The sequence below is a fragment of the Talpa occidentalis genome, unplaced genomic scaffold (assembly GCF_014898055.3).
Source record: "Talpa occidentalis isolate TD23 unplaced genomic scaffold, MPIMG_talOcc4v2.1 talOcc4.13, whole genome shotgun sequence".
NCBI lineage: Eukaryota > Metazoa > Chordata > Mammalia > Eulipotyphla > Talpidae > Talpa > Talpa occidentalis.
The window spans coordinates 67,645,437-67,657,464 of NW_023601322.1; the positions used below are offsets into that span (position 1 = coordinate 67,645,437).

The 12,028-nt window shown below is 33.4% G+C and overlaps 1 protein-coding gene across 4 annotated transcripts in view; it reads right to left on the minus strand.

The window, feature by feature from the left end:
- Positions 1-12,028, minus strand: part of ANKHD1 (ankyrin repeat and KH domain containing 1) — a 132,077-nt gene that overhangs the window by 25,707 nt on the left and 94,342 nt on the right. For all 4 annotated transcript variants that reach the window (XM_037509152.2, XM_037509151.2, XM_037509150.1 and 1 more), the window contains 8 exons: positions 7,275-7,420; positions 6,987-7,098; positions 6,389-6,534; positions 5,749-5,891; positions 5,076-5,289; positions 2,178-2,353; positions 1,811-1,973; positions 139-234 (listed from right to left, as the gene is read on the minus strand). In XM_037509152.2, coding sequence (XP_037365049.1) covers positions 139-234; positions 1,811-1,973; positions 2,178-2,353; positions 5,076-5,289; positions 5,749-5,891; positions 6,389-6,534; positions 6,987-7,098; positions 7,275-7,420 — 1,196 coding nt within the window. The remainder of the gene's footprint in view (positions 1-138; positions 235-1,810; positions 1,974-2,177; positions 2,354-5,075; positions 5,290-5,748; positions 5,892-6,388; positions 6,535-6,986; positions 7,099-7,274; positions 7,421-12,028) is intronic.

Genomic DNA, 12,028 nt, shown 5'->3' on the forward strand with positions numbered 1-12,028 from the left:
AGGAAAAAAAAAAGGAAAGCATAGAAAGATCATGTCATTAGTCTCATAGAAGACAAAAAGAACAAGTTGTTAACTGCACACACTGACACTTAATTTCATAGATAACAAAAATGTGCTTCAAGAGCATATTAAACCTACCTTATCTGTAATTGTTGCTATGTATCTCATGCATTCTATATCAGAAGGGAACTGATTGACTTCTTTCACCAAATACTGAACAACTTTTACATGACCCTATAAGGAGCGCAACAAAAAATACACAAAAGAATCCATTAACATTTTATCCCTATATTTAAACTTAAAAATGAAAGGTATAGTATCACTTCCATATCATTTACTAACCTAAAATTCAAATTATGAAAACAAGAAGTGTTGCGTTAATAAACTGAAAAAGATAAATAGAACATGCTAAGGAATATATGGGGGGCCAAAGGACATTTTTCTTTAATTTAGTCTGCCACTAAAAGTAATAAAACTTTATAGAAAAAAAATCTAAAATCAATCTATTAATAAAATAAAAATTGAAAGCATGAAATTAACCTAAATCTAAAAGAGAAATTAGTCCTGAAACAAAGAGAATGTTCCGGATTGCAAAGAATTATTTTGGCTCTCAGACAAGGTAGATGGTCATATTTATCTAAGTTCTATGAATTGAGTATTAGGTAGAACACTTTCTAAATGTCATTATCAAAGGCTGAGTGATCTGTAATCAATTCTAAAAATACCTATTTTAACATTAACCAAATTTGTATAGTTTCCCCCCATTAAGGTTTGAAAAAATCCTCAAGAACGAGAATGATGGTGACAAAAATCAGAAAAGAAGTTGCTTCTGGGGAAGGAATTTTGGAATGAGTATGATAGAACTATCTAGGATTATAGAAGTATTTTATAACTATATGGAGCTTGGGTTACACGACTGTATGCATTTACCAAAATTGAGCTTTTCACTTTAGATCTTTACATGTCATTAGAAATTATATCTCAATTAAAAGTAAAGAAAAAATTTTTAAAAAGAATTAAGTCAAGGGCCTCCCCTGGTGGCGCAGTGGTTGGGCGCTGGGCTGCGAAGCTGCCCGCAGCCTCTGCACCGCCAGCTTCATCCCTGGCCGCCGGTGAGGGTCCAACATGGCGCGCTGACTCTCCTGCGTCGCCTGCTGCTCCCCTCAGCAGTGTATTTCTCATCATTCTGCCTGTTCTGTCCCTGCTCTGGCTCTGGTGAATTCTCTCACCCTCCCACGCTTCTGCCTGTACCCAGTGCTTATATAAATAAATAAATAAATCTTTAAAAAAAAAAAAAAAAAAAAGTCTAAAAAAAATTTTAAGTTTTTTAAGAGACACAAACTGTCTTCACTCAGTAGCTTTTTAATGATCACCTAGCACGTGTCAAGTACGTTATTAAACAGTGGATATAAAAGAGTGGTGGAAAAAAGTCATGAATTTTGATCTTCATAAACTTTCCAGTCTATATATCCTTATGTATACTAATAAATTTGAAGAATACACTCATTTTTGTTCCTCCTTAGGTAGAGAAGACATCCATCTATATATATTACTTGTACTTAAAGGCAGTGTTTAATGGACAACATAACAAAATCAGGCAAGATATCAAATGATTTACCAACTAAGTTGCTTATAGTGAACTACCACATAAATCTTATATTTGGCCACAAAGAGAATGGAAAGATAGCAGTGATGTGTGCATGGAAATAGTCTATACTCCAAGATCAATTTAACATTCTCACATAATTTCACAATTTATTATTAGTTTAAAATTATTAAATTTTATCTTTTCCCCACTGTGTCAAATTACCTTTCGAAATGCTGACATAAGAGGTGTAATTTTTCGATTATCTGCTGCATCCACATCAGCACCTGCTTGCACTAGCAACTGCACCACATCGAAATGACCACCATTGGATGCCAACCAAAGTGGTGTGTTTCCCTTCTTATTACGAACATCAATATGAGCTCCCCTATAAAATCAAAGAATGTTAATATAGTATGTTTCCTATGACAAGAAGCTAACATTTTCTATTTTTCTCTATTGCCTTTTATTACTTACAAAATAGCTTGCAAATAATTTTTTTAAGTCAATAAAGTAAAAACACTTTTAATAACTTTAAAGGCTCTGAAAAGGGATCATAGGAAGTTGTATATAGAATATATATATTACTCACCTATTAATCAGGAGCTCACAAAACTTGTAGTGACCTTTGTCTGCTGCTATTGTTAAAGCAGTATCTCTTGAGGAAGGCACAGGAGGGGCATTAACATCTGCTCCTTTGTCAAGGAGAACTCTTCCAACCTCTGCATATCCTCCAGATGCAGCTTCCATCAAAGGGGTAAGACCAGTCTGTTTAAAACAAAAAATTATTATAATAAATTAATATGATTTCTTTAAAAAGCAATTGACTTATAAGTGAACTCTATTCTGATTTTCTCTTATAAAAGAGCTAAGCAATATTCATTGTCTTGAATTATACTAAATAGAAGTAAAAATTGTTAGGTTAAGTTAGATAAGCTAGAGTGAATTCACTTATCCTAACATAGGCTTCTACAGTTATAAATTTATACATGAGACTAACTTCTGTACAACAAAAGAGATGTTTAAAAATGAATAAAAAGAAAATTAAGTGGTACAATATTCAATGGGAAAACATTGTTGAGAATACATTCTAAGAATGCAGTTTTTAAAACTCAGAATAAATTCTTTAAATTCTACTCACACTTGTGTCAATAGATTAAAATGTCACTTCATAAATTTTATTTACCTGTCTTTTTCTCATTAGTCGCCAACATTTTTGCCAAAAGATATTTCCTACTTGTATCATTTCCAAAATAATAATGAATTTCATTAGGGGCCTCCCTGGTGGGGCAAGGGGTTAAGCTCAGCACTGTGAAGCTATCAGCAGGCTCTGCAGCACAAGTTCAATCACCCATCGGCCAGGGAGCTACCCACATGGCACAGCAGACCTCTCCTGTCTTGCCAGCTGCTCCCCTCAGCAGTGTATCTCAGTAGATCTGCTTGTTCTGCTCCCCACTCTGTCTCTGGTGAATCCTCTCACCCCTCGCACCTCTGGCCTGTTCCCCAGTTCTCGCATGCATAAATAAATAAATCTTTAAAAAAAATGAATTTCTCTAGGACTTCTAATAGATAAGTGGGTCACACTGAATAACGCAAAAAGGAAAACTAGAAGGCAGTTAAGACTCATTTCTCTTTGCAATAAAAAGTCTGTGGGAAAATTATACTTCCTAACTTCTTAGATTAAAAACATAAATGTGTGGGCCTCCCTGGTGGCGCAGCGGTTGAGCGCTGGGTTGCAAAGCTGCCCGCAGCCTCTGCAGTGTCGGTTCGATCCTCAGCTGCTCCCCGGCCACCGGAGGAGGGTCCCACATGGCGCGCAGACCTCTCCTGCCGCCCGCTGCTCCCCTCAGCAGTGTACTTCAGTCCTTCTGCCTGCTCTGCTCCCTGCTCTGGCTCTGGTGAATTCTCTCACCCTCCCGCGCTTCTGACTGTACCCCGTGCTTGTATAAATAAATAAATGAATGAATGAATGAATGAATAAATAAATAAATCTTAAAAAAATAAATGTTGCCTTAAATTTTAAGAAATAATACAAATAAAGTTTATGAGGAAATATGAGCTTTCATGTAAACCTTTTCAATTTGAATGACTCTAGATTGGCCATTGATTATAAAGAATTCTATGTAAGTTACTTATTACAAGGACTCTAGGGACCTAACAATTATATATATATATATTTTTAAAGATTTATTTATTTATACAAGCACGGGTACAGTCAGTAGCGCGGGAGGGTGAGAGAATTCACCAGAGCCAGAGTGGGGAACAGAACAGGCAGATGGACCGAAATACACTGCTGAGGGGAGCAGCGGGCGGCAGGAGAGGTCTGCGTGCCATGTGGGACCCTCGCCGGTGGCCAGGGATTGAACCAGCGCTGCAGAGGCTGTGGGCTGCTACGCAGTCCAGCACTCAACCGCTTAACCACCAGGGGAGGCCCAGGACCTAACAATTATAAACCAAGAATACGAAACACTCTAAGTGCCAAAATAGTCATGAAATTGTATCTTTCACAGTCAGATTAGATTTTAGTTGTCTTATTTTTGTAATTAAAACAGTACTTTTTTTTAAATGTTTTATTTTTGCATTGTAGAACTGGGGTGTAGGCCAGAGGTATGGGGGTCGGGGGTGGTGAGAGGATTAACTAGAGACAGAGTGGGGAACAGAACAGGTGAATTGACTGAAATACACTACTGAGGGGAGCAGAGGTCGAGACAGGAGAGGTCTGCTGCGCCATAGTGGTGATAGCGCTGAGACTTCAACTGACCTAGGCTACCTGGGAGGCCCAAAGCATAACTTTTTTGACTGCGGCTTTTTTTAAACAATGATAAACACATTAAAGAAGTTTTTAATGTGTCTCATTAAAGAAGTCTCATTAAAGAAGTTTTTCTTATATTAAAGAACTCTTAAAATAATCTTATAATACACAAAAATTGCAAACTAGGGGATAGATCCACTCACAGCTGAGGTTGGAAAAAGTACTTATTCTTTTTTTTTTTTTTTCATTGTCTTTAATAAGTATCACGGATGTGAAAGTGTCGCTGACCCTGTGTAGCACAATTCCCCTGTCAGGGGGCATCAGTTTTAACTCATGGATAATTTGAAATAACATATTTGATTTGAGTTGAAATTCCATATTCTTTCCACTAGAAATATATCTGAAGTCATTGACAAGTTATAAAATTCTTACCTTGTGCCTCCCCGGTGGCGCAGCGGTTGAGCGCTGGGTTGCGAAGCTGCCCGCAGCCTCTGCACCGCCGGTTCGATCCCCGGCTGCTCCCCGGCCACCGGAGGAGGGTCCCACATGGCGCGCAGACCTCTCCTGCCGCCTGCTGCTCCCCTCAGCAGTGTACTTCGGTCCTTCTGCCTGCTCTGCTCCCTGCTCTGGCTCTGGTGAATTCTCTCACCCTCCCGCACTTCTGACTGTACCCAGTGCTTGTATAAATAAATAAATAAATAAATTTTTAAAAAAAAAAAAGAAAAAAAAAATTCTTACCTTTGCTCTATGTTCAACATTGGCTTTTCGGTCCAGAAGCAAACTCACTACTTCTGCTCGGCCTTGGAAACAAGCCAAGGTGAGAGCCGTGTTCCTATTGGTCTCTATCTGGGCATTAATGTCTGAACCCATATCAAGGAGCAGTTTCACCGCAGGAACATGTCCATTCATTGCAGCCAACATCAAGGGAGAAATACCTAGTTTACTCCCAGTCCTAAGTGGGGGTAGGGGGGTGAGGGAGGAGAATGTACTTAGCAAATTAAAATATTATGTTGCCTATTGTTTTCTAAAAAGCATAGATAATATTAAAGACAAAAATGCTTTGGTCAAAATGGTTGACACTAGAGAACAGATTTCATTTATTTAGACTAACAATAAGGAATAGGAAAACCTAACAATTTAAAACATAACCCGCATTTCATAAATTTCCAGCTAACCTAACAAAGTATTTTCTGAAATTAATACCTCTTTAAAAACAGTCACTTTAATAAACTTGTAAGTTATAATTGTTTATAAGCACATAATATGAATGATAATTAGAAAGTGTTGGAACTTAGAAATTAAGCATTGTCTTAGTTAAAAATTGGATTTGTCCAAGTAATAAAGGAAGATATTTAACTTCAAGGAAGCAACTTACTAATTACAAGTAGTAAAGTGGACAGGTGATAGATACCTTGAATTAATTTCTGCCCCAGCATTAAGCAGAATCTTAATGATATTAACATATCCTCCAGACGCAGCTAGACTCAGTGGCGTATAATCAGATACATTTCTGTGTTCTTTATTTGCACCCCGAGCCAGCAGCAAGTCTACCACCTACAAAATAAAATGTGAACAGAGAAATCCAGCATATTCCATGGGCTGAACTTTTAACGAAGGAAGCACAAAAAACGGGACTTAAAATTTCCTTGTCTAAATATCTGACATTTACTAGGCCCTATTATATATTACAATAGTAGAGAAATGGAATCCATTTTATATCTAGGAATTTAGAGCTTTGAAATCCCGATTATGTTGAAATAACACGATGTTACTCTTCTTATTCATCAACTGTTAAGTGATAATTGACATTTTATTTGATAGTATTAAGTTTCAATCAGCCCAATAAATCAAAGTCTAAGGAGTATTCTTATTTTGCCTAAAAGGCAAGAAACAAATTGCTTATAAGGGCACTTATTGTTCGCATTAAACTTAATATATGGAACAGATCAAAACATATAGTAAGTTTTATTCATGTAGCTAAATTACAAAGCATATGCATATTTAAAATACATGCAAAATATTTACAAAAATGAAAATTAATATTAACACACCTCTTGTCGTCCACCAGAACATGCCAATGAAAGTGGAGTATCCTTAGTTCTTTCAGATTGAGCTTCTATATCTCCACCTTTATCTAAAAGGATTTCAACAACTCCAACATGTCCTGCTGTTGCAGCCAGGATCAGTGGTGTAAAACCTAAAGTAGAAAATTAAAATCTCAGACAAATTTTCCTTATTAAGTGACTGTTTTCAATTCTCTATTAGTAGAAAAAAGCTTTTTAGGGCAGATACTTATAACCATTTAACATAAAACTGCTCTAAACTTTCTTTTGGTACAAAAGGAAATGCTAAGTCAACAAAATTATTAATGTTTATACACATAATGAACTTTGACACCCTGCATTCTCTTCCTTTGGATTAAGGAGAAAGACAATTCCAACTTGCTAGACTTCATGGATGATTTACAGTCTAATTTTTGGAGAATAATTTGGCTCTATTGATAAACACATTTTGATATTCTCAATTGAAATATGTTTATCCATTTTTTCACTGAGGCAGTCTAAGAACTACTTAGAATAGTGAAATCAATAGGGATAAAACTAATTTTCCCACATAACTACACTCCAGCTTTATTCTGACTTATCTTACCTTTTTTGTCTCTGTGCTCAATTTTAGCATCTCGTGCAATGAGTACAGACACAAGTTCTTCATGACCACCTGCACAAGCTAGTGTTAAAGCTGTGTCATGATTACTTTCAGTCTAGGAAAAGGAAAAAAGAAAAGTTTTTTTTGTGGGGGGGGGGGGTTGTTTACAACAGAATTCTTAATCAAAAAGCAAATAATACTTATTTTCACAACAAATATACAATAATTTTCCTTTCCAAATAAAGAAAACCAGAAAGTAAAAAATAAGTTTAAATAAAGCAATTTACTCACATGTGCATCGATGTCAACTGAAGGGTACACAGGGGGCATAGACTGGGAAGTCACACTGCTTGGAGACTGTGAGCAGGGTTCAGGTGTAAGACATTCTGTAGTCTGAGAGGAACTGTTTGAACCAGTGGGCACTCTGCTACTCACAGCTGAAAAACAATATTTATACTGCTGAATTCTGCTTAAGAGAGTAAAACCACAGAAAAACACAGAAAATAGAAAATTCTATAAATAATAATGTAGTCGTTAAATCACAAGTTTTGGACTCATAGATCTATTAAATCCTAGTTTAATTCCCAGTTCTACCACTGACTTTCTGATCTTCAGCAAGTAACTTAATCTCTCTGAGCTTCAATTTTCCTTATATGTAAAATGAGTACCTGCCTTGTAAGGTTTTGGAAAGACCACTTGTGATAATACAGGTAAAATACTTAGTATGGAACCAGTGGATAATACAACAAATGGTAGTCTTTTACATTGTTAATAGGGAGAAAATAGTTTCCAATGAAAAAGTAAAATTTTGTAAAAGACAATTAGATAAAAATGCCCTGAGAACAACTTAAAAAAAAAAAGAGGGGTGGGGTGGGGAGAACAAATAACAAGTAGATGATTTCTCATATAAGTTGCAGAGTATTTGTTTTGAAAATTCAGTGTTTACTTTGAAGATTTGCTAAACTGAATCAATGTCTAAAAACCTATTTTTTAAAAATGAGTATTGGGACTTTTATTTGGGATCTCAAAACTTGGTATTTGAAAAGTTGAGTTATTTGAAATTACATCTTTATGTTTCTATCTATTACCTATGTTTCATCAGAGATGGAGTTTGCCCCATGCAGGGGAAATAGGACCTATCTTAGAGGGATGCTGTAAGTTGTCCATAAAGAAATGTACATAATGAATTTAACACAGTGTTTGGCACATAGTAAGTGCCAAACTATTTTTCACTATATTGAAAAATAAAAACACTACTCACTAAACAAAGAAAAATTTCAGAGAAAAACCAGATAATCAATAATATAGAAAAGAGAATAAAATTTCAGTGATGGCAATAACCTTCTAGTACCTAAACTAAAAGTCAATCAAAAACACACATCTTAAGGGAAATGTAAACATTTCAAGAATTGGAGAAGATTTTCTCTCTCAAATTGTGATACGACTGGATTCCAATCAACGATACTCTATGTAAGTGTGAAAGACTAAGTTTAGTATAGTACTTTTCTTAAATAACTTAGCAAATTTTAAGATGCTAGATATGTTTCACATATGCCCTTCTTTCCTCCCCACTAATACATATAATTATCTTAGCCATATGAATTTCTGCAGCTTCTGGCATGACAAAAATACATAAATAACTTAACTATTGGGTTACAAGTAGGAATGATTATTATATATATTTGTATCACTTATAAGAACATGTACAATGGAAATAAAGTTAAAAAATTTCTGCCATTCAATGAATTAAAAGCAGTAGTTTGTTATACATTCTCAAAATACTGATATGTTTGGAAAACAGCTCTATAAAAGACACTAGAGATTGAGATATAGTACCTTATAATAGTAAGACTTTAACAGTGGTGTTATAATTACTAATATACACCTTACGAAAGATCTACTTTTCTGTATACTATAAATTTTGTTTATTCATGTTATCTTTCTGTTACTATGAAAAACAGACTTTAAAAATTTATTAAATACTTGATTAGAGTTCGAGGCCAGAATGTGATATTATAAGAGACTTTACAGAGCTGGTTTTTAAAAATATTCTTTTAACAGGTCTATTACCAAAAACATGTTGTTACATTAATTACTGTATACTTCTATACATGACCTTCAGAAACATTCCATAGAAGTGACTTTCATAGGAATAATCACATATGATGAGTTATAAAGACAAAACTAGAAAGTAGCAAAGACTTTAAAAGAATATGGATCATAAAACTGTTATTCAGATGAAACTGTAGCAGGACTGTTACATTTTCATAAATCCTAAAACATATCCTACCTCTGAAGGAAATGTCTCTTAAAATAACTAAGATCACTATCACAAAAGTTACCATATAATTCAAATTAAATTTATGCTCTATGCTAAAATGGGATGATAGAAAAACTAAGTACAATATGCTACTTAAATCTTAATGATATTTAGGATAATCTTGTAGGCTATATAGATGATAAAAGCCTTACTATATAAAAATCTCAGATTGCAGGTTTATATAAACTATGTTGTGAGATTTTAAGAAGGTAATCTGTTTTAATACCTATTAAAAATTATTCAAAAATAAAAAGCTAATTATCTTTTCATTCTTAAGTCTGTGTTGACCACATGGGATTATTTAAATCAATATACTTTATTTTTATTTTTTTTCTACTTAAATTTTTTTTATTATCTTATTTTTAAATTTTATATATTTTTTACATCATTTTTCATTTTTGCACAATGTATGCATTTGCATCTTGGTTATATATTTCCCATACAATTCCCACCCCCCTCAATATTTAAATCAATATACTTTAAATTAGTTTGTTTTAAGAGTTTACTAGGGTACCAACAACAGTAACATGGTGAAATCAACATACTAAGTTAAACCTTACACACACATAAAATCTCAGTATAAAAATAAGGGGAATTTTAATGTAATAAAATCTAAGGAAATAATATCTTTAAGATAAATTCAGAACTTCAATTTGAATGAGATGCTTGTATATTACATCTAAAGTTCTTAAGCCTGGTTGGAATGAGTGTGAATCTTGGCATTTAATAGCAACTTAATTTCCACAAGCTTCATTTTTCCAACAGAAAAAGAGAGGTGCTATTTTACAGGAAGGATGATAATAAATAGTCTACAAGATAATATATATAAAGTATTTAGCACAAAGTATGGTACTTGATAAGTGCTTAATAAACATAAGTAAATTGGTTGATTTTTAATCTTTATATATTAAGAATGAAAGTGTTACTAGATGTTTGTAAAACTACTGAATGATGAAAACTATTTTGAATTTCACTAAATTGTTTTAAATTTCCAGTCATTTGAACTGAGAAATCTACTATTATGATAGTATCTAAAATTCCAACATATACTTTAAGAAGAAAAGGACCTAAGAACCATGCTCACAAGCAAGACTTTATGTACATTCTGTCTGGAACTAGATCAAGGATAATACATGTAAGATTATATTTAAAGGCTGAATTAAGTAAGTCAGCTAATCACAGCACAGGACTAATAAATTACATATACAACTAACTCATTCACATGACATTTTCAGACTAGAACAGCAATAAAGAAAAAAATATTCCTAAAAAGAGTAAAATTTATTGCTATTATATATGGGTACTCTCTAAAGTAAAACTCTTAAGACATATAGCATTCTCTATTAAATATAAGGGGTGAGAACTGAATTTTGTTTAGGTGGAATTAATTACATCTTTGGCTTGAACTGAATCCTACTGATAGGTTAATATATTGATTATAGAATTAGATATTCACTTAATTCATCCTAGTCTAATTTCTTTTATCTTTCAATTAAGAAAATTACAAGAAACTCAGACTTAATAAAAATAACATTTTAAAACATTGAAACAGATCATCACTTGAAACAAGGAAAATCTAATTATTGCTATATATTTTAAGATAAACTTATTAAAAATGAAAAATTTTATATGAAGATAAATTTTGTATTTATTGTCTGATTTGCAAGTTAAAGCTTACTAACAAAAGACTATTATACAATATGGTAGGCCAACAATCATTAGATAGTAATGTCTAACAGAGAAATTAAACTGCACTAGTATATGTTAACATTATGTAAAATTAAAAGATATTTTCTGAAACAGTTTTTTGAAGTTACATGTAAACTTTGTAAAAGAGCATTTCAATTTAACAAATACTACAGTAAAATAAACAAAATTTCATCTCCCTTATAAGAACTATTGTATATATAACCATAAAGTAATTACCAACAAGTTCCCTTTAAAATTTTTTGTAGATTCTTAAAAGGGAAAAAAAAAAAAAAAACACTTCCTAAATTACAATGAAACAAAGGTTTTATAGTTGCAAACTGAGAATTAGGAGCCTTATAATGCTAGTTATAGAACCCAAAGTCTTAAAAAAAAAAAATAATACTCTTATGTCTCCAATTTCATCATTATATGCTTATACCCAGATTAGAAATGAGAACTATTAATGAATCATGAGTTAATTCATAATTATAACAACTCTCAGCACTAATGACATAATGTTAATTTGAGTTAATTGGTTGTAGGCTGAAGACTGAAAAACCCAAATTAAAAAATAAACTCCTTAAAATATTTCCCAGCATTTTTATTTTCTTTATGAAAACTAAGCCATTCCTCCTCTGCAGAATGATACCTTTTACATCAGAGGAGCCTCACAGGCAGTATTACAATTCTATAACCACTGGAAGACACACATATGTACAATTAAATCCCCAATTTAAGTAATCTTATTCCACATTTTTAAAGATTCAGTAAAGATTAGGAAGACTAAAGGCTCACAAAAGAAGAAAGAAAACTGGGACAGCATAATTGGGATGGGAAAAGGAAAGGAATATGACAAGAGGAAACAGACAACAGTAAGGAAAAAAATGTTGCAATCAAGAGACAGAGGACTGGCCTGCCTTTGAATATCACTCCAGCTACATCTTAGTTCTTGGTCTTCATCCACTGTCAACAGCCATTCTGGCTGCATTTCTGAACTGGACTCTCATGGAGGTGATACATTCACCAGCCATCTTTA